This window comes from Meleagris gallopavo, chromosome 10 (assembly GCF_905368555.1).
Source record: "Meleagris gallopavo chromosome 10, MGAL_WU_HG_1.1, whole genome shotgun sequence".
NCBI classification, from domain to species: domain Eukaryota; kingdom Metazoa; phylum Chordata; class Aves; order Galliformes; family Phasianidae; genus Meleagris; species Meleagris gallopavo.
In genome coordinates this window covers 24,152,366-24,175,229 of record NC_139413.1, presented here as the reverse complement: position 1 = coordinate 24,175,229, position 22,864 = coordinate 24,152,366, and the positions used below count along the sequence as shown (strand labels likewise).

At 42.8% G+C, this 22,864-nt stretch overlaps 1 protein-coding gene and 1 long non-coding RNA gene across 7 annotated transcripts in view; one reads left to right on the top strand and one right to left on the bottom strand.

Moving 5' to 3' along the window:
* The window catches only part of LRP8 (LDL receptor related protein 8), a 155,782-nt gene that overhangs the window by 114,518 nt on the left and 18,400 nt on the right, over positions 1-22,864 (top strand). For 3 of the 5 annotated variants that reach the window (XM_085232199.1, XM_085232200.1, XM_085232198.1), the window contains exons 4-6: positions 1,670-1,798; positions 17,303-17,665; positions 22,594-22,716. In XM_085232199.1, coding sequence (XP_085088325.1) covers positions 1,670-1,798; positions 17,303-17,665; positions 22,594-22,716 — 615 coding nt within the window. The remainder of the gene's footprint in view (positions 1-1,669; positions 1,799-17,302; positions 17,666-22,593; positions 22,717-22,864) is intronic. The other 2 variants (XM_085232201.1, XM_085232202.1) reach the window with 2 other exon arrangements.
* LOC116216993 (uncharacterized) overlaps positions 14,346-22,864 on the bottom strand; it is a 45,120-nt gene continuing 36,601 nt past the window's right edge. For both annotated transcript variants that reach the window (XR_014885348.1, XR_004160815.2), the window contains exons 8-10: positions 17,280-17,925; positions 15,778-15,866; positions 14,346-14,994 (exon numbers count right to left, since the gene is read on the bottom strand). This is a non-coding gene — a long non-coding RNA (uncharacterized LOC116216993). The remainder of the gene's footprint in view (positions 14,995-15,777; positions 15,867-17,279; positions 17,926-22,864) is intronic.

Genomic DNA, 22,864 nt, shown 5'->3' with positions numbered 1-22,864 from the left:
ACAAACGGTCTTCTGAAAGTAAATCAATTCTGTTTTCTTGGGCTTTCTTGAATATACATGATGTCCGGAGCCTGAAAAGCACAGCAGTGGCACAAGAGGAAGCAAACAGTGGGGCGCCAGTTAGGCTCTGTAGTTCTGTGAAAGACTTTGTAGCCTCGTGTAAAGAAAAAGAAGAATGTGCCATTGGCGGTAGTGAGTAAATGGAACCTTCTTGTCTTCTTTGCTCTTGTCTCCTTATAAATAAACCATTGTTGTCCATCCTTGGCATTTGCAGTTCATTGTGATAAATTGGTGTTGATGTGTCTGACATTTCAACCGAGTTGTTTAATGGTGCTTTTCTGAAAAGGCAGGCCTTGCTATAGCTCGAGTTGGTCCAGACTATGTCCAGGGTAAGCACTCACTCTTGTGTATGGTGCTAACCCTTTTCTTTCTGGGAGGATGAAGAGGAAAGGAGAAAGTAAATATTTTGGTCACGTAAGCCCAGAAGGTCTGGTGTTTGTGTAAGCAGTGTGCAGAAACAGAAATGTAAGTCTGGTTTGCAGCTGCTAAAAGCTCATTTCATAGCACAAACACTGACGTTGAGTCCATTTGCACTGCTGCACTGTCTCTGGTTGAAAATAACAACCTTGCTGAAATAATGCCAAAGTTTTCATCAGAGTTGTGCTTTGAGTTTTATGCAGAATCCTCTGTCTGTTACCTGCTAGTGCTTACAGACTGTTGGCTTCCATGCAGGTGCAGAAACCATTGAAATGCAGGGATTTGATGAACTGTGAGCAAAAGCAGCTTCTTTTACTACATTCCTTCAAGTTCAAGCTTTGATTTACATTTTTAAAATACCTGTAATTACTGTCAGTGAGATGAGTAAAATAGGGATTGTTTTCCATAAATAGGAGTCCTCAGTCCACGCTTTTCCAAACCTTTCAGCTTGCCAAAAATATTGATATATTGTTTGCCCACAGCTTCTAGAAACAGCTTTTGAAGTGCTTCAGGGTGCTGAGAAGATGGAGAAATCCTGTGGCTAAATGGTGCTGCTTTTAAGAGGGGGATTGATGCTTTGAGGCTGCAAGAGAGCCCTCAAACACCTTCTTGTGCAAGTGGAGAGAAGGTGTAATGTTCATCCTCTCCTGCTCAGTACTTGGAAAGCAGACAGACTTTGCATTAATTTCTTTACCAGGGTGGCATGCTGTGAAAGATATTTTTAGTTCTAATCCAGAATTTAAGATTTCCTTTAGAATTTAAGTTTCTTCCTTTTCAGTAGACTTGCAGCCATACGTAGCATTATAATTATTAATACCTATGGAAAAACTATTTGAAAATGTATCATGTTTTGAACAGAAAAGTTGATCTGTTTAAATAAACAAATCCTGCCAAACTGGGTAAGGATTGGTTAGTTCATTTTATTTGCATGCTGCTGTACAGTTGTGTTCCTAAAGCAGGGTGGCTGAATCAGGCACACATTGAGGGGCAGGCTGCTTTTGCATGTGAAAATACTGTGATCTCTCTTAGGGAGCCTGTAAGCAGGCAGACCTCAGAACTGTGGACTTCACATTTCATTACAGGTCTCAGGATTGAGCCATATGAAATGAAAATAACTTTAAAAGTGCAAATGGTGTTAGCAATGTCTGGAAGTATGTTAAACTTGTATTTTTTCTTTGTTTTGTTCTTCTAGCCAAACAAGTATGCCCAGCTGAAAAAATTAGCTGTGGAGACTTAAGCAACAAATGTATCCCGTCGTCCTGGAGATGTGATGGGCAGAAGGACTGTGAAAGCGGTATTGATGAGGCTGGTTGTGCTCCTGGTGAGTTAGAGAAATACTTTAATACACACACAACGTCTCCCCGTAGGACTATGAAAGTTTCAGAGTGACTATTACAAATTGCATGTAAAGGGATGGCTTTTCTGCCAGCAAAATTCGCTCAGTCTATATTTGCAATGCTAAGTAGTGGATCTTAAAAAAAGATATGAACGAGGGATTCTACAGTTGGAGATGGCTGGAGAATATAAAGGGAACTCTGTGGAGAGCTATGCTGTATGTCTTCTGTGCTGTAGCAGAATATAGTTGGTTGGTCATGATTATGAGAGCTTAATACCCAGGCGATGTTGTAAGGACTTAAATAGCAAACCTTTTTCTCTTACAGCTTAGCAGCTTAGTGCCACCTTCTTCTTCCTGCAGAGCATAGCCCTGTAGGCTATGTTAGCTTCTGCTGGGATGTAATAGATAGGTCTGGACTTTTCTTTGTAAGTGGCCTGTTGATTTTACTGGACAGAGAGAGAATGATATACAATTTACTGTAACAGTTTTAAATTCAGTCCCTCAATGGCCATTGCCTTTCATTAGGCCTTTTTCTCCTGAGTGAAAGAGCTTTTTAACAGTGTATTCCCTCTGTGAAAACTCCTACACTGTGTAATCAAGTCATTTCTCAAACTGTCTTTTTGATAGACTAAACATATTTAGTTCTATGTGCTTCTTGTTGTCAAGTATCTTTCTTCTGAATGAATGCTTGGCTCATTTTTGTGACTCCCTTTGATATCTCAGCTCATTTTCCAACTTTGCTTTTATACAGACCACCAGAACTTTGCGAATATCAGTCTATCCATTACTATGCAAAGTAAAATCTCATTCCTATCACTGCTCTGTTATTAGTTATGTATTGTTATTACTTGTCATTATTTACTTCCTTGTATAAATAATCCCAAGCTATTAAGAAATTATCTCTTATTCTGTGTGACTGCCATCACCCCATAGTTATTCACTCCTGTCACTGTTCCTGTCATTTTGTGTGATTCAGATTACTGGTGAGACACACGTTGTTTCTTCATCTGAAAACTGAATTTTGATCTGTGATGCCTGACCAGTTCACAATCCACGTTGTTTTTCCACTGAAGTTGTATATCAGAGTATGAAGCTTCAACATAAATCACTAATTCAATGCAATACAGATTAGACATAAAATTTTCCAAAGCATCTCTGTTCTGTTTTGCATGGGACTCTGTAGGCCAGTGGTAACGGATACAGGTTACTGTGTACATGATGAGTTCTCTGCTTGTTCTGACCACACGCAGCATAGCTCCACTTGGGTTGACTTGCAAGGAAAAGGCATAGACTGCCTCACGTTGCCTCCTAATTCATGTGAAATTAAGTGCCTGTGCATGGACCATTCCTAATTCATTAATTATGATGTGATAAATTGGTAATGTGCCCTAATCCTTTGTCCTTTAAGGTAATTATGTTTTGGCAGTTTTCAAAAGCAGTGATCTGTATGAAATCCTTAGTGTTCTCTCTATAGCATGTGCTTTTTTGTTGTTGAACTGTTTTAGAGACAAGCTCAGAAGAGAAACGTAACTGCAAGCAAAGTAAGATTTTTTTCCCTCAGTAGGAGTTAATGAAGTTATAACAATTTTACACTGGTGGATACCTCTACTAATTTAATGCTGCTGCTCACGCTAGTAGGAGTTGTTGCGTGGAGCCTATTATTTATTTAAAAAAAAAACCCTTCATTTGAAACTGCTTGCTTTGAAGTTCTTCTTTTCAAGGCTCTGAGGTGGCCCCCAAAATGAATTTAAATATGTTCTAGATGCTACATAATTTCAGCATAATTATGCTATTAACAGATTTAGAAAAAGCTGAGTGTTTGCCTTCTGGATGTTTCGGCGTCTCTAGCTTTACTCATCTTCCACAGTTGTAGTGCACATGTAGGATTGTAAAATGGAAATTTAATTCAAGGACAAACTACCATCTTCTGATGGCTGTTGGATAACTCATGTGAGGTGAATTTGACTTTCACTTAGTTCCTTATCACTGACTGTCATCCCAGTGTAGGCTGCCACCTCAGTGGGTGCAAGGTGGAAATCACTGCTGAATCTGAATGTGGCTATTCTCTGGCCAAGGGACGGGGCAGGAAGGCACTGATGGGCAGACTTTGAGCTTCCTGGGTGGGTGCAGGCATCAGAGGCTTTCAATACTAATATCTGGTGACTCAGCCCCTTTCAGAGGCATTAGATTTAGTCTGAGAAGGAAACAGGTGGCACTTCTGAATGGCTGTCCTAGGTGCATTTTCAATGAGGATGCTTGTCAAATTAAGGTTTTTTTTTTGTCATGGATGAGAACAGACATGTTAGTTGTTTAAACTCTGAGAGCTTGTAGAGGATTGATTGCTATCCTCTCTTTTGTCCAAATCTGATAAAACCTCACTAAGCCTATCTGATATTCTGTTAACATTCCCTTTTCTTTTCTATTCAGAATCCTTCTATATCCGTTTTCTCTTATCTCAGTAGCACACATCATCCTGATTCAGAAAAAGGAAAATGGCTGATCCTTTGTACAGACCTCTTTTTTCTTTTTACCTCCGCACTCACTTTTTTATTCTCATTTTCAATGAGGTTTCATTGCTGGCTGCCACTTTCCAACCTTGTGGAGCAGAGCACCATGTAGTAGCTAGTGCTGCACCTCTCACAGAGCTGACAAAGCAGTCCTTAAACAACGCGTTTTCTAGATAAATGTTTAAAAGGGAGTTTATTTGTGCTTACACTAATTGCCATGTTGAGAGCTTGCATGTGCAATAAACAAATGGAAGATGACTTGAAGATAATGCTAGTGATGGCACCCAGATGAAAAACCCTAAGCTCTTCCTAAATCAGTGTCAGTAAAACCATTGCTTTGAGTTAATGTGAGACTCTCGGCATATTTTTACTGCAGACGCTCCAATTTCTTTATAGCAATAACTGTCTCTTGGTATTATAATCCTTAAAAAGAATTTTTGCTAAACATGGAGTTTTTGAACATTTTTCTAAGTCATAAATCTAGCACTGTTGTACCGCTTTGCAAAGGTAGGAGCAGGGACTGGTTGTGATGAGGCTGTGCAAGCACCTATTCCTGTGTCAGAATGTTCACAGTCTGAGTTAAGGGAGGGTGGAGGAGTTTGTGTAAGAGGAAAACAAGGGGTTTGTAGTAGCATCATTCAAAAATTCGAGCAAGAGTACTCAGGTTCTTCTTCCTCTGTCTGCCTCTGGCATCCAGCAACCTGCTTTTCTGATATTGCTCTGGGTTGGGTAATTCTTGATGGATTTTTCTTTCGTGAATTTGCTGATCAGAAATTTTGGGGAAGTAGTGAATAAGAAAATGAGATTTTCTGTTTGGGTTGGGTTCTCCTTTAATGCTTTTTGTTGGCCACATCTTTGGTGGATTATCTTGCAGACTGCTGTCCTCTTTTTTGCTGTCACTGTTGAAGACTGGCTTTTACTACTGGCACCCTACATGGTTTGAAATGGATTTGTCACAGCAGTGCTCAGGATATCTTTCCTTCAATAAGTGAGAGAATTTGTAGCCTTGTATGGTGTCCTTGTGTAGCCTTCATCAGACAACAGGTTCATCAGCATAGTTAGCAAGCTCTGAACTTACATGAGCGCAGGTACATTGAAAAAAATGCATCATCCCAAACTATTTTATAAGTCATGTACTTCTTCCAGCTCCTCATCTCCCAATGCAGAATCCAGCCATGTTAAAAGCTAGCCTTGAGAGTAAGGAAATGAGTGTGAAACAAGGGTCCAGTTTGCCATGTCTGGAGTGAGAAACAGCAACGTGATAGATGGAATCCATGAAAATAAAAAATTCTGCAGAGATGACAGAGAGAGCTTTAGCTGATTGCTAGGCTTGGTCTGTACTGCTAGTAGGCAGTGGTGTTTTCAGAAGGAATCCAGACACTGACCCCATTGTTGAATGGGATGGTAAAGAAATGGTTGGTTTGGTTGCTTTTTGTATGTGTTCTGTTTTTTGTTGTTCATCCACAAATAAGAATTAAAAATTGTAAGGTTTTCATTCTGTGGAAAAACTTCCACTGAGGAAGTGGTGGAAGCTGTAAATTATTTAACCTGCTTTGCATAAAGCAACAGTGATTAGGGATCCAGATTTGTGTCTGCACAGGTTGTAATTGCACCAGGGATTAATTGTGGGTATTAATCCTTGCATGTAGGTAGGTGAGTGCCCATCTGCCTGAGTCATTTACTTCCAGCAGTTTGAGCAGTAGGCTTTAAGTTTGCTGCTGACTTTCAGTGCACAATTTTTGAAAATGCAAATATCTGCCTTTTTGAAAATAAAATACATGAAAAGGAACTTACTTTTTGGTTCTTTGGAGCAGAAGTAACCTGTGTCTTTACAATAAATCCTGAGTCTGGTTTGCTTCTCTAAAACAGGTAGCAAGAGTTAAGAATGTAGGAGCAGTTTTGAATTTGCCAGCCTGATTTCCGTGGTTGAAGTTTTCTGCTCCTGATATACCTCATCTTCATCAAAATCATTTGGATAAGCTTAGGAACAACATTCACTGAGACTAAAAAGAGAAATTAAATGTGAGAGTCCTCATGTAGAGAGAGCATCACAACTCTGGATCATTCTGGTTAATAACTACTACAAAACTTGTTAAATCTCTGCTAAAAGAGACATTGACTGGTGTTTTGTCACCTGCCTAGGAATGCAGGGAGCATCTTAGTATAGATTTAGAAAGGAAGTACTGCCATCCTCTCACAGCTGTGATGGATGTTGCATCTCTTTAACGGACATGATGTGTAGGGTGGTCAGCAGTGAGAGCCCTGTGCAGGCCCCATCTCCTCTCAGCCTATTACTGGTTCTCACCTGGACCAGTTTTTGAACCCCGTATGGAAATTGTGTCTTGCAAATAAGGAACTGGAACTGTACAATTTCCCTTCTTTTGTAGCAGATACAGCGTAATGATGTATTGATGCACTAATAAACTGTTTTCCCATACAGTGATTTATTCTGCTTAAGTATAGCACAGAGATAGAGCAGTGCATGGGCACTTATGCAGGTAAGAGTAGTGATCTCACAGTGATCTCCTGGCATTGTCCCAGAGAGCCAGGAATTCCTGCAAGAATGTCTCCTGGCAGATACGGCCTTGTTATTGAGGTTATCTTCTGCTGTAAGAGAAAGGAGCTAAATTTGTGTTCACGAGACAACAAGATCTTAAATATGTTCTTTTGCATTTTTTGCCTTTTTCTCCTTTCTGTGTGTTTTATCTTTACTGTCCTCAGACACAAAGCTTCATGTTCCCAAAAGAGCATCTCTGCAGACATGCAGAGCGTTTTGTGAAATCTGTAAATTCTGTTTGTAGGGTACTAAGTTGTTTGTCCTTGGATGATGTTCTTTTTAACCTGAGCATGTTTCAGTGACTCACACGTCCCACGTCTGTACATCTACAAGTATACATCTGTATACTTGTATCTCTCACCTGTTTTTGCTGCGTGCCTTGTGAGATGAGCTTGCTGGTGCCCATAGGATGCTGATCCCAGCTCTTTACAGCTTTATGTAAACCTTTAATTTACTAAGCTTTAAGTAAGTTAGGAATCTTTATATGTGTGTGCATGTCTTCCCAGTGCAGTATTTGAATATGCTGCTCTTTCAAATGAGTAAGGAAAAGGAGCAGAGCTGTGTTCAGTGGCAGCAGCAGAGACTGAGTTCTCTCTTAACTTTCATATGTTAGTCCCCATTCCTATGAACTTTTTAATACTTCTTCCTCAGATTTCCTACTCAGTGAAAGACCTGATATTTTTTTTCACTTGTCTGATAGTCCATAGAGAGACTTTTGAACTCTGATCTTTCAGTTTTTAGTTGCCTACTATATATCTCAGAATTAGTTCTGGATTTTCAGTCCCAGGGGACGATGTGCTCAATAAAAACTGAGCAGACTAGGTAATACTTCTTAAATTAATGGGGGAAGCAACAGTAAGCACAGTCCTGCCTGCTGTAAGCCCCGTGTCCTTGCTCAGAGCTCCAGGTTCCCATGGTGTCCATAACTTCTAAGATCCTCAGGCAAAGCTTCCAGGCACATGTGTGACTCTCAGTACAAAGCAGCGAGCGGTCCTTTTCTTGGAGGATCTCACTGCAGAAAAAAATCAGTCAGCTCTTTCCAAGGCTGCTCAGCAGCCCTGACATCACTTGAGAGCCATTGGCAGAAAGCAGAACCAAGCTGGTCTGATCCTTCTGTACAAATCCACCTGGTGATGAGCCAGTTGGAGGGAGGAGATAACAACGTTGATTTAAAGCCATCTTCCTCTGCATTGTTCCTGCCCCTACATTCACATGAATTAGAAAATCTCTCAAGTTAAATTTTTTCATCATGTAGGGATGACGATCATTGTGTCATCTTGTCATTTTCTCCTGGATGCAGCAAAGATGCCTGTGTTTTGCATCTGAGAGTCACTTCCAGTGTAATCTATGGGCATTTGACCATACCAGTTCTGCTCATGCCAGCTCTCTGCAGATCCTGCTGAGAGCTTTTTCCTTTGGCAGTGATACAACACTGACTTGGTCTTCCTTTGCAGCCTGATTAATACATGCTTTCCTCAAAATTAGGAATTCTGTTTGTTGTCTTCATTAACAGGCTAGGTGCAGAGTAATGTCACATTCCTCAGTGAGTTCAGAGGGAAATCAAACGCATAGGATCAGGTTTTGCCATACAATCTCCCTGAGAAACTGAATTTTAATGGTGTTAAAGTTCATACTATTGCATTTGTGCTTATCGAAAGAATATTTATGTAATATTTATGATTATTTCAGCATGTGGTGAAAAGAAATACAGCTAGCCTAAAATTACTGTCATTTGTATAGCAGGTAGATGTAACTTGAGTACGTTTGACCTGGTGGAGGAATTCAGCAATCATTTCTGAGAATAGGAAGGAAATTATTATAGATTTAACAAATGGAAGTCCATCATAAATAAGATAGCACAGCAATGATATCTTCTGGGCTTTACACGATGTTTAATTACTGGACAGCTGGAGGGATTAATGCTTATGCATTATGCCCTGGCTCTCAGAAATTAAACATGTACAGCTGCCACTTTATCACTGCTTAAAGTATTAGAGCTCCTTCAAAAGCAGTAGTAATTGGAGAAAAATCCCCATTGCTACATAGGAAAAATCTCATCCCACAATCATATTTATCCTTAGTTCCTTCAAAACAAAATAGTAAGAAAAACGAGCTTGGCAGTTACCTCTAATTGCATTCCTACAGAAACATGAAGGTAGTCTCATTGTTAATGCATTGGGTGCTTGCTGTAATTAAATGGAAAATACTGCATCAGCTTGAGGTTAGGGGGAAGGCAGTCATTGCAGATGTCAGGAGTTAAACCCAAAAGCCACACCCTGAGTTCTGCCAAGGCTCTGTCTGCAGAAGGGTTTCCTTCTTTCCCCCAGTGCTGTCTATTAAGTTCAGGTATGAGGAATAACAGACGCATTCTGCAGAAGAGTTTCCTAGTATGGAGCAGTGTCTTCTCACCTCGGCGGGTGCTGTGGTGTAGCTTTGCAGGCTGCCTGTGCACATCTGCACAATGCTGATCTCTCAGTTTCAGCTGAACTGTCTGTACCAGTATGTTCAGTAACTGATCCTTCAGTACATGCAGGAATGGAGCACGATCTAAAAAGAAGGCAGTTCCAAATGTGGTACTCCTACAGTGTTTTCCTGGCAGGGTGCACCGGGAAAGAAGAGTGGATGCAAAGAGAAAGCACTGCAAGTGCTCTCACACACCCATTCCTGCAGACCCTAAATGATAATTTTTTACAGGGTTGTGGAAGAGTCATATGAAATAACTATTTTAATTTAAACCTTTTTGGTTTATTGGAACCAAAGCATAGTGTTTCTGGACTGCATGCTACGCATGCATACACAAAAAAGCTGCTTTCTCTTCTTGTATGTCACACTATCAAAGGAGCAGAGTTTGACTTGATGTTTGTCTTCTGGGCAGTCTGTCTGTCAACATTTAGAGCTCTTGGAGTTGAAATAGCCAAGAAATTGCATTTTATTGCCAAATACACTTGTATTTCATGTCCCTGAAGTGCTTTTTTCATAAGAACGGAGCAATAATTCTGAGTTTATCCATCTGAGAAGGAAGAATCTGTTTAGTTTTGTTAAGGGCACTGTGACAATTAAAGGAGATTTCCAACGATCGTGTTATGGTGGCAGATCCGTGGGTAGAAGTTCCATCCTTCAGTGGATGTGGGTACATATGCATTACACTAATTAAACAGAGCTTAACAGTTGCTCTTCCTGAGCATATGATTTTAATCATATGAATCAGAATGAGCTAGCTTGAACTCAGTGCAGTCCTACGCAGGAGAGGGTCGTGTAGTGTTTGATGGGGAGGGGAAGCTATTTTGTGAGTCATGTTAACAGATGAAACAGCATCTAAAAATTATCTTTGTGGCTGAAATGCTGTATTCAAATAGGAAGATAAAGTGGTTGGATTAATTTTACTTATATTTTGCAGATAAATTTGTTTCTTTGATAAAATACGACTTGGGAAGGTGTAGCTCTCGATGAAATATACATATCTACGCTCCTTTTTTCCAGAAACTTAAAAATAAATATTCATGCTGTACAATTGCTTTGTCTACTCAGCCCAAATTCAGCAAAGTGCTGCCCTCCATTTCAAAGCAGTAGAAGTGGAAGGGCGAAACCTGATGTCCTAGAAGCCTCAGTACTACTAAAGTGAGTGCAGATACCAGCTGACCCTTACGCTTTTAATTGCAGTGTCACTCAGTGCTTTAATATTTCATTTGAGTAGAAAATCTATGGCATTTTTTTCCAAATATGATTACCGCCTTCTTTTTTCTTTTTTGGTAGAATTATGGGCACGTTGTTTGGGGTACATTGCTTACCTTATATCATAGCTGTGCCACTAATGTCACATAAGTAAGGATAATTAGGAGTTGGCTGTTTCCTAAAGAGGCTGTCAGTCTCTCTCCCTCCCAGATCTATCTTGGTGGTCTTCATATACCTGGTGTCTGTGGTCCGTGCAGATATTCATAACCCTCAATCTGGCTGCACTGAATCCTGCTGTTTGTCTTGCTGTATTCGCTGTGCTTCTTCCTTTAAAGTATTCATCCCTTCCTATCAGTGCCTTGCAAACTCTTTCATTTCAAAAGGATCTTTATGATTGCCATTGTGTTGGATCCCTGGTCCTGGAGAATTGTGAGAGACAGCTGGGTGAGATGTTGCAGAAGGGTTTGTGATAACTCCTTGCCTCATGTGTCCTCCAAAAGTTAATGGTGCCATGTACTAAATACAGTGAAAATTTGAGTTTAACGGTGAAGCAGACTTCAGTAAGAAGAAATATCTCCTTTTACAGAAAATTCCCATCAAGCAAACTAAATTAGTGGAAGTGGAGATTTAACAGGGCACTGACCTCATTGCTTGCAATGGGAGCACTGCTTTGTTCTGCTTTACTCATTCAAGTTAAATCCCACGAGCTATCAGTGGCTGCAGCCAAAGGAATTCCCAGGCTGAAGCCAGGCTCTGTGCCCTACCTGCTCAGCCCAGTGGCTCAGGAACATACCCAAGGGGAGGCAGTGTGGGTCTGGTTTTGACAGATAGGCCTGCATGTGGTAAAATCAGGCTGAGAAGATAGCCCACATTTCTGTGTTAGCAGGTGAGCACAGAGTGAAAGTCTGCCCTGTGGACAGATGGTGAAATCTATGGGAGCAGGCTAATTCTGGGAAAGTATCTGTGATCTGAACCCAGCAATGGCAAAATTAGCTCCTGATTGCACAGAAAGGTCTGCATGGGCAGCCATCCCACAGACCATAGGTCCTGCTGAATCCAGGAGGTCTGTGTATGGAGTAATGTGGGTTTGGTTTGTGTTGGCACAGGCTTGAGGCTGTGTTAAGTAATGCTCTGTGCTGGTTACTGGAAGCACTGCACTTACACCTCCCTCAGAAACAGGCAGTTGATGCTATCAGAGCAGCTGCCAGATTCCTGGATGTTACTAGGTGCTTCTGAGGGATTTGCCCAATTGGTGTAATTTGTAAAAATGCTGTTTTAATAAGCAAGTTATGTCTGTGGGAATAGCAGTGCTGATGTCCCATACATGTTTCCAGTTTTCAGAGTCAGGAAAAAAAAAAACAAACCACTAAACACATAGCAGCATATATTTTTTTCCATTTAAATTTGGCAAGTTCAAAACATCTCCATTCAGATTCAGCTGATTGCATCTCAGTCAGAATATAAAGGAGTAACGATAGGTCTTTATCCTCACAAGATCCCTGAGGGGTGGCTGTGATTTGAGCAAAGGTCTTAACCTTTGGTATTCTGGCCTTACCTTTTTTTCCCTAAGCTGCTTTATTTTGCCCCTAAATCCTCTACACCAGACTCTTATCGCTTCTTATTGTGATGTCATTTAACCAGAAAAACCTGTGATAAACTTCCTACCACTTTCCCAGTATGGAATGAAATTGAGGAGACTGAAGGAATGAGTTTTGCAGCCTTATTGCACCCAAATGACATTGTGGATGGGGGAAGTTCAGAGCATGCAAATCTTTTTACGTAAGCTGCTTCTATTAATAAATTATGAGCTCCTAATTAATTCTACTTTCAGAAAAGCACTTTGAATGAAGATTATGATTGTCCAGAAATATATATTCTGTAACAGTAAGTACATTTCTGAACCACTGGTTTTGTGTCAGCAGGAACTTTGTCATCTGGTTGCTCCCTTGTAATAAACCAACACTACACAAATGCCATCGTGGTGAAGGGGAAAATAACTCCTTGGTGTTTGAGGGGAGCAGTGTGGCAAAGGCAGCGAGTGCATGCAAATCTCAATTTGCGGGAGTGCGTGAAATGGCTCCTTAGCTCCATTAGTGATTTGAACAATATCAGGAATTACTTATTCCTTCTGCAGTCTTTATCTATATGGGCTTTTCGGTATCAATCACCATAGCAACAACCACCGTTAGCAGTGAGACTGCAATTCAGCCGCATTATTCCCTCCATGGGAGGCCTGTCAGCTCTTCCAGCAATGCGCTTCAAGGTCGTCTTCATTTACCGCTGTCTGTCCCTGTCCTTCCTGGAGGGCGGCTTTCCGTGGGAAACGTGGCCTTCCAGGGATGAACCCTTGCTTTAAAGACTGACATTTGACCAGAGATCTGTGTCAGATATTCAGGTACTCGGTAACCGCACCGATTTCAGCAGACAAAGCAAAGATAGGTACAAGGAAGCTTGAAAATAAATCCTAGTTCAGTCAAACTAACGCAATGACAGCGTTGGTAGCTGGGCTGGGAGTTCCAACTTAATTCAGCCTGTCTGGGCTCCGTGACCTCCTTATCTCAGTCCTGCTTGGAGATTAATGTATGTGGGCTGTGGTGGCAGGATTAGCTCTTTATGCACAGTACCTGGGTACATGGAGCTCAGGCATTGCGCTGCCTCAGCCGTGTGGAGCTCACTTCTAAACCTCACAGCTTAAGGCTTTCCAAGTCCAGAGCCTCTCTGGCCAGTGTTCAAGTTGTGATAAATCAGCAGCAGATCTCTCTTTCCCCACTGCGAATGTTAGTGTGTGCAAATCACCCCTTGCCTTCCTGAGAAAATCCGCTCTTGGATTTAAGCAAACAAGAAATGTGTTTCTTTTTGGTTGCCTCAGGAAGGGTGTGGGAAAGCTGCAGTGCCATCATCTGTCTTATTTTCTTCTCTTTGGTGTCAGTAATTGCTGTCATCCACTTTGCCACAAACTTTACCAAATAGTTTTATTTCTCCAAGTCATGCGTATAATTTCAAGAGGAGCTGAGTTGTTTTTTTTTTATATAAAAAGGTGTATTAAAATATCAGATTTTTACTGAAAAGCTACAAATCTTTAATTTAAGCTAGCAGTGGAAGCAGTTGCAATCCATTGTACATCATTCCCAGCTCCTACTAATGATGGATATCCTGCTTATGTCACACATTGAGTTTTATCCAGTTTTGAGGATCCGTGCTTTGTAGAATTATGGAGATATATTTGAAATTACAGTTCTTAAAGTGTGCCCTGTGTCTTTACAGCATTTTACTTTGCTTTATAAGCACTTTAAAAGCTTTTGATAGAGTTATCTCCATTTTTTGGTGAGCTAAGATTGTCACTGCTGTACTGGAGTGCTCATTAAAGCCTCTGCTTAAATCCTGGCTCAGGGCAGAGAAACAGAACCAAAACACAACTGCACAACCACAGTCTCTTTTTCTTCCTTCACCCAAAGGCTGCTGCTGCTCCACTCTCCAGGAGATGTGACAGGGCTGCAGCTGGGGGCTGCCCAGCAAAAGCTGTGCCAGTTGTACTGTAGCACAAGGCAGCAACTAATGCAGAGTACCTCTGCTATACATTCTCTATAAGCCAAAGCAAGTGTGCATTGCCACTGAGATATGATGTTTTCTTCCTAAATCACCTGAAGAATCTTAATGGATTACAGTACCCTACAAAATGTCTGTTGTAATTATGCTTATTTACTGCTGTGAAGCCTGTGGGTTAAACTCTTCTTCTTGACAAACGTTTCTAATATTTCTACTGGGATCACTTCATACTTGAAGGAGACTTTGCATCTGAGAGTATGATATTTATTAATTTCTTCGGTAGTGAGGAAGGCTAATATTTGTATCCTTTGTTTCATACAGACACGCTCTTAATAGAACAGGTAGCAGAACCAGAGAATATAAGCAAATTGCTCACGTCAAAGAAAAGATACCCTGGTGCTCATTTAATTATTATTCAAGACATTTCTATCAAAATGCTCTGGAGGCAGTGAAATGCTGTAGTGATGGGACTGCCCCGGTACCTTGACAGATTTATGAAAGGAGATGTGAAGCAAGCTGTCCCTGGGACTTTACCTCCCCCATCCTCATCTCTCCAGCTGCCTACGTAAGGTAATTTGTAGCACTGCTTTTTACTAGTTTCTTCAGACCGTGCAGAGGAGGTCCCAAGGAACGTGAGCACGTTGGCTCTTGCATTGGCGTGCAGGGATTGTAAGCAGCTTTCCTCTTCTGCCGCCCGTTTGTGCTGGAGCAAGTCCCCAAGTGCCTGGAAACTGCAGACTTTGCTTTGTCCTTGCATGCCCTGTGGATTTTAGCTGTCAGAGAAGATAGCAAAAGGGTGAGTGGAACTGGGACAGAATCTGCTTCCTCTGGCTCACAGGAGAGCCAGCTGAGACAGAGGTCTCTGCTCCAGGCACTTGTGAGGCAGTTGGCTTGAAGACCTGTAAGTGAAGGAGAAGGCATTTGTATTTCTTGAATTAACCAGGAGGTGCCTGGAACAGCCTTCTGTAGTGCTTTGGGAAGACAGAGAGCTGCCCCAGAGTGAGTCGTGGAGGTGGAGCCCCATCTTAGGCCCAAGAGGTTGGGAAGGGGGAAGGCAGCAGCAGCAATGGGCTGTGCTAGGTCGTCCATGCAGGCAGGAATGTCTCTAGTGCTGTCAGCTCATCAAATTTAATTTTTTAGAAGAAATAAAATAACCATGACAATGCAGTTAATTCTAGCTAGAGATTCACAAACTTAACTGAAAAGTCTCCTCATGAGAGGTTACAAAAGGTGAATTGCTTCTATTTTTTTTTCTGGCTGCGATTGTCAGTAGTTCTGTACCAGTAGTGGGATTTGTAGGTGCAGAGGAGGAGCTTTTGTGCAGAATTCCATTTTGTGAATCCCACACAGAGGTTTATCCATCTCTTTCTAAAGGGAAATGCATGCAGGCAGAAGAAATGTTGGAGGTGGGAGCAGGAAAACAGCATAGGAAAAGAGATGGTGAGAAGGGAAATTAATGCATATTTGGAGTGTGCAAATCCTTATAACCTTGCCCAAAAATTGGGGATCAAAGGACTGTGGAAAATTTTGCTTACAGTGTTTCTGAGATTGATCAAAATAATGCCAGAAAAGCAATTTCTACTTCCCAGCCTTGATCTGTTACAGGAGCTCTGCATAGCCTTAGAAATATTCTCATCCATCTCTTCCTTCTTCAAATAGATGGTTAAGATTTTAACTCTTACCTCAAATTTCCATTTGGTAGCTCCATCTTATTCATCACTTGAAGAGATCATACAGCCATGTGCTGATCAGTAGGATTAGCAACTCATTTCTGGTTATGGGATAAGGATAGAAAAGTATGCTGAGTGAAGAAAATCAGCTGAAATTATGGGTAGGCTGCAGCACTTTAGTCTCAATTCTGACACGTGGAAGGGTTTTTTAGATGCTTCTCCACCAGACTGATTGTGTTTTGGGTCCTTACGAGAGGGATTCATCTCCTAATGTTAGGTGTCTGATCTCAGTTCCTCATTGCCTGGAGAAGGAGATGGGTTAGTCCCTCTCTGTGCCCAAAAATACCCACACTCCTACCTCTTTAGGATGTCCTGCCTGCACCAGGCAGAACTTGGATGCTCCTTTGCTGACCACACACCATTGCATGTTGTTACTGATGGAAAGCTGGGCACGCAGCAGAGCACGGCTGAGATTCTCTTTTAAATTTATCCCTGTTGGATGGAGATTGGGTTTGGAGCTACTGAAGGCAAAAAGGCTCCCAAGTGCAATTAGAGAAAGTATTTAATTTATTGTAATTTATTTATATATATTTATTGTAATTTATAAAATGCATAACTTTTCTATACGTGCCCGGAAGGGTAGAAGCAGATATATTTTTTTTAAATAACTGACAAAATTAGCTTTAATTAAAAGCACTTAGAGCAAATTTATTTCAGAGTCTTGGTTCCCCCATAACTTGATGAGACAAAGCGGCTGCCAAGTGCACATTGTTGGAGTACCTGAAATTTTAATTTTAGCAGGCTTTTCTGGTGCAGCTGTCCATCAGGCTTGCAAGCAAGAGTACACCATTCAGCTTCATATCTGACAAATGTCTCATTTGTGTGTTAATGTTGAGTTGTGATTTCCAGGGAAGGCTTTCAGTGTGTTGTAAAGGGCCTTGCTGGCAGATTGCAGCTAAATTGATGCTCGCCTCACTAAATATTTACCCTACACATCCCACTTAATATGTCCAAAACCAGGCACACTGTGAAATCCTCAAACCTGATTCTGTTCTTGTGACAGCCAGGAAGCTGCTAATGTCAGCATGGAGCAAAGCTCAGCTCTCTGTGAGCCCCCAGCGCCCACCACTGCTCCTCCAGCCCTCCCTGTGTCTCCTTATACAAAAGGACAGGGTGGTGCTGCACTTGTCCCCCATTCTACCAGCTGCCCGTTCTCCTGCAGGGCTGACTGTGGCCCACAGGGGTGGTGGGAGAGCCTGAGCTGGGATCCCAGCTTGGGTCAGCTCGCTCCTGGGCGGTGCAGGGGACAGCGTGTGCTCCATATCACAGCTGTAGACATGTCCCATGCATCTTCACCTGTTCCTTGCTATGTAGTTTACCACTGGGAAAGCAGTTTTGGGTTAGGACAGCCAAGGTAATACATTTGTGCCCTCTCCCTCCCCTGACTCAGATACATGCGATGTGCTAAAGCCAGTGTAGTGGCAGGGGGGTAGATAGGAGACCTCACAGCACACCTGTTTGTTTTTTCTTTTCCAAGCTTGTTCTCCCGATGAGTTCCAGTGCAGTAACAAGACGTGCATCTCCATCAACTTTGTGTGTGATGGTTACAACAACTGTGGTGATGGCAGCGATGAAAGGAAATGCTCTCCTCTGACCTGCAGCCCCAATGAGTTCCAGTGCAACAACAGCGTGTGCATCCCAGAGCTGTGGGTCTGTGACAACCAGGCAGACTGTGAGGACCATTCAGATGAGTCTGTAGAGAGGTGTGGCTACGATGCCAAGGCCTTCAACACCTGTGCTGCTCATGAGTTCCAGTGTGGCAATGGCGAATGCATCCTCCTTAACTGGAAGTGTGATGGGGATGAAGACTGCAAGGACAAGTCTGATGAGCAGGACTGTCGTGAGTGTGGGCAGGGCTGGGGATTCTCCTTTGGTGGGGAGGGCAGCCCCTCTGGGTTGTGTTTTCAGGCAGGGTTTTGTTGCAAGTTGTCTGTGCAGCACCTGTCTGCCAAGGAGCATTTGTGCCCCAAGGCATGGCCGGGTGCTCAGCCCAGCAGCATTAGGTGTATTCCAGACTCCTATTTTGTTGTTCTGCCAGGATTCACAGAGGGGCTGCAAGAGCTGTTGAATGGAACCGTGCCTCAGAGAAGGTCTGTTTCACTAGAAATGGAGAAAATGGGAAACATTTTTAAAGCCCTCAGGCTGCACAGTGGGGTCACAGCCTGCAGGTTAGAAGCTACAGTGCTAAAGGGAATATGTGATCAGCAGAAAAAAAAATTATTAATTTTCTGCTTCTGAAGTTTGAGTATACCAAGCAAGGCAGCACCTCTGAATAATCCAGTTGGAAATGCGCTTTGAGCTTGGCTCTTACAGACACAGAGCTAATAAATAATGGATTTCTTTTCAGATGGCTTGATGCATTTAACATGGTATTGTTGGTGTGCACAGTATTTTGAATGCTTCATCCAATTTTAGCCACTAAACTGTTCAAGCTGGTCACTTATCTGAGGAGGGAGATGGCAAGAAAATAAGAGCAAAATGTTTTGCTAAAATATTCATAATCACAAGATTGGAATAAAATAAAATATTTACATAGATACATATATTTAGCAGCTCTGACATTGGACCACCTCTGGGAAGAAGGCAGCAACCAGCTGCAGAAAGCAGACATTTTTACTAAGGCATGTGTGAAAATGTCCAACTTCTCCAGCACCATCTTTCCATAACCAGGATAGCACCGAGTTTCAGCTGGTGACCTCAGAGCAGCTTGCATGGGAGAGCCCTTCAAGGAGAGGAACAATCAGATGCTCTTTGGGGCAGAGATGCAAATTTGGTGATTCCTTTAACAAGAGGAGGCAGCAGTAAGTCCTGACAGACTCCAGCAGATGCCTAGCTTAGCTGGGTCTGCTGAGACAGGGGACCTAGGAGGAGCAGAGCGGTGACAGCAGCCCTGTTACAGAGCAGCTTCACCAAGTAAAAGCTCCACTTTCCCCAAGGCAGCCTTTGTGGGGCAGAGGACACAGCCGGACAGGGCTGCAGCACAGCACAGTGCTGACAACCAGTGGAGGAAAGAGGAAATGTGGCTGAAGAGGGAAGAAATCTTGAGACCATTATATCTCTGTCTAGAGGAGATTCAGTGCCTGAGGGCACTGCTAACTCTCAGTACAGCACATTATACAGCTTATCTACCCAGGAGGAACAGACATGTGCTGCTTCTGCTGCTCTCAATCCAGGAAGCCAAGAAATGGTGGGACTCCAGAGCCCCACGTTTTAGTTCCTGACGTGCTCCTTTGTATAGGATTGTCTGCCACTGAGCTGCACAGCCCTGTCACTGCTTACACTGCAGGTAGGGGATCTCTGGGTCAGCCAGCAGAGAACCCATGGTACTGAATGCAAATGCAGCCCATGAGTCCACTGGGTCAGAGGCAAAAGTGATGCTGCTTCCCCATCCCAACCAAAGCTGTAGCTTGGGTGCACATGCCTGTGGTAAGAAAATGGTACTTGAGTGCATCACTGTTCCTTTGTTGGACTGAAGAGTTTAGGGATTGGCCTTTATTATTATTTTTTTTCTCACTTCCAGAACCTCTTTTTTGAGATCAGCATTGTGTGGCATGCAGGGAGTTACAGCTGTGTGACAACACTTCATGCCTTTCACAACAGCAATGGCACAAACACTGCTGGCTTTGACTTGATTAGAACTGAGGATGCCAGCACTGTGCCTTAAGATTTTTGCATTATATAAAACAGAAGGAGTTCATGCTTAAAAAATGTCATCAGGCCATCACCGGATATTTGTTACAATTATTTTGAGGTGATAAATGAGTAGAGCAGGAATGAAGGGTGACAGCTGGTGAACAGGTTTTGGCAGCGAAGCCAGCAAATAAATAGGAAGGAAGAAGTCATTTCAGGGAAGCTACGTGAGCATGTTGGATGGTTGCTTTTTCCCTAGTATGTGTATGTAAATATATGCATGTATATGCACATGTATATAAAATGGACATTAGGTTAGCTTTATTATTCTCCAAATGGTTAGATTTTAAAATACCCTCTGCAACCCAGGAGGGAGGATAAATAATGCCAGTACCTGACAGCTAGAAAACATCTCAGACCTCACACTTTCCTACCTATGTTTCCCCATCAGTAAAATGGGACTGATGTGTTTTGCAAATGCTGGAGTTTTCTTGAGCTTCAGTTGACTTTCTGGGGGGGAAAGAAGCAAAAGACAGAAGAAATAGAGGCTCAGACTTAGAATCTGGAATATATCTCCTGAATTTGAGCAGTACAGCTTTGTGCCCAATATTTGCAAATGAAGTGTGTCTGTTTGAGTGTACCAGTTAATTTAACAGAGCTTTGGTAAACTGTTTCATATTTAATTTGCGGAGCTGCGGAGCTGACTGTAAAACTGCTGAAATGTCACTGATGTAAACCCCCTAAAATAGCACCACGGTTTTCTGAACAACTTGTGCAGCTCATGTCTGTGCTTGGGACACTGCTCTGCTTTGGGTATCGGTGGCCTGCTGTCAGCCGTGCCCATGGTGCTGAGGGGGGTTTGTCTCCTAGCTTCAGGATAATAAGGTTCCTGGCCCTCTCCCCTCATGTGTATGCTCTCCAGGCTTGAGTATAAACATCAGTTTCCCTTCTCCTGTTGAGAAATTCACCGAGGTATAGAAATGCTGTATATTCATTTTAATACCTTTGTGATAAGGAAGAGCTGTCGCTGTATCTGCTCTTTTTGGATGTTCATTAAGAGGCTCAAGGGCCATTTCCCAAAGGTCTGAACATCCACAGCTCTGCTGGAATGAGAAGCAAGCCAAGAAACTAAGCCTGGTCTCCAGTCCTCTGACTCTTCATGAAGAAAGAGCTTAGTGCAGATGCTGTACAGTCCCATGTCTGTATTTTGCAGTCCCTTTACCACCTGAGCCTTTCCAATCTGCAGCCATTGCCTTGCAGATTTACTTTGTAAACTGGAAACTTGCTTCTGCCCTAGGACAGACTAGGCTCCTGGTAGCTTTAATTGCATGTAGCATGTTTGCAGAAAATTAATACCAGTTGTCAGAAATAGAGGACCATCCCATCCTGTCTCCACAGAACAGAAAGTTGCTACAGAAAGGGTGAACTTTTCTATGTTGGGAGGTGAAGATCAGAAATAATAGTAGCTAGGAAATGTGAGGCTAGGCATTAGGGAAAGGTTTGCAGCGCCGAGGTTTAGCTTGGAAGAAGCTGGGATTGCATTACAGGGAAAGTGGTCTCTCCACCATCAGGGTTTCTGCCAGGGAAATAATGGTTCAGACAGAAGTGCCTCAGCCTCACTGCAGGACCTGAGTGCCACTTCCAGAGCTGAGGTCTGTGGTTCTCCCAGACCACAGTTTCACCTCCCCTTCTCCTTCATTAGAGGAGCAGTTCCCAGGTGCTTGGTATGGAGCTGCTGGATATCCCGCTGAGGTTTTACATTTCTGTACCTGGGTTTGTCAGCAGAAACACTGTGACACAGCTGGTCCCATAACTGCTCTTATTGCATGCAATTTTATTCTTGCTTTGCAGCTCTTTCTGACTGTAGTCCACGTGGCTTTTCTTTCCACAGAGCACTGCTATTTCTTAACCTTTCTCCTGTGAATACTGTGCGTTTCTAAGGCAGGATTTCCCCCTTCCCACACCAGCACTGCAGTTGCAGCTCTTCCTATCTTCTTCCTGTCTTTCACACCCTCCAATGGCTGCAGGCACGTAGGGCTTAGTCCAGCAGTTCTGAATCTGGATCCTGCATCCCATGGGATGCTATCACCAATAACGCTGAGCCTTTAGGCATACTAATACTTCATGATATTGACACTAACCCAATTTGTATCTGTGGCTCTTCTTGGGTTATCTGAAAGTAGTAATTTCTGTATTATAACCAGTTTGTCAAATTGTCAAGGAAAATCTGCCACGTGGCTCTCGCCTCCCATGTAGTAACATCAGTGCTGACCTCCTCCAGCTATTCGGAGGCAGTGATTTTCTGTCATATGGTACCAGGCTGCAATCAGCAAGATGGAAAGGTTAGAATCAAGAGCTCTCCAGGGTGTGCTGCCTTAACAGGATTTTAACAAAACATCTGGAAGATAGTTCCCTTAGAAATAAGCCACATAATGTGCCTCGGGAACAGGGAGCCTATTTTTACCAGTGAGCTGCAGGCTGCAGCCCTTTGCTGGCTAGCCAGTGCCTGTTGGCTCTGTCAGTGCAAGTCAGATCCCTTCTGGGAAGGTCTCAGTATAAACCTGAGGAGGGAAATCTGGCCGCTTTTGGCATGATCAAAGCAGCAGTCTGATCTATTTTTTTCTCCAACTTTGCTGTTCATCAGATCTGTTTTGAGTCCGTAATAACAGCAACGGGGCAAATGAGCATCAGGCTTGAAATCTGACCTGACACCATGGAGATGTTTCTGGCCTGTAAACCCAAGAAGCACCAAGCCATGGGGCAGAGGAGCTCTTGTGCCTTCCAGGCTCTGTGGTTAGCTCTGGGGCGTTCACTGACCCAAATGACCATGTCTGTCTCTCGCTTCATCCCTGGTGTGACCACATTGGCTGTAGCAGATGTGGCATACATGTATTTTGCCTTTGACCTTAGGCTGAACATGCTTCAAAATGTATCTTAAAATACAAGGATGGTAGAGGGTGGTCAAGAATGTTGGGGGGCACAGGGCGGTGCCTGAGGTAGCTGCTGCCTGTTGCTTTGGTGGAAGCAGTTGATCTTCTTCTGAAGGAGGGCACAAAGCTCCTGCAGTGTCAGATAAAAAGTACCATACAGAAAATTCAAGAGCTGTGTGGATGATGCTTATGTGTGTTTTTTTTAAAGCTCTGGTGACTTGCAGACCAGATGAATTCCAGTGCGGGGATGGGACCTGCATCCATGGAGCAAAGCAGTGTGACAAAGTGCACGACTGTCCTGACAACAGTGACGAGGCAGGCTGCGTCCAAGGTATGTACAAAACAGCATTGCGTTCCTTGTGCTTGGTTTTGTCAGACTGCAAGAGAGCTGCAGAAGGAGGAGGCCTGCACTGCTCCTCTGTGCCACAACAGGCTGCTTCCTGCAGAGAGCTGTAAGCCGTTCTGGCAGTGGGGTTGCT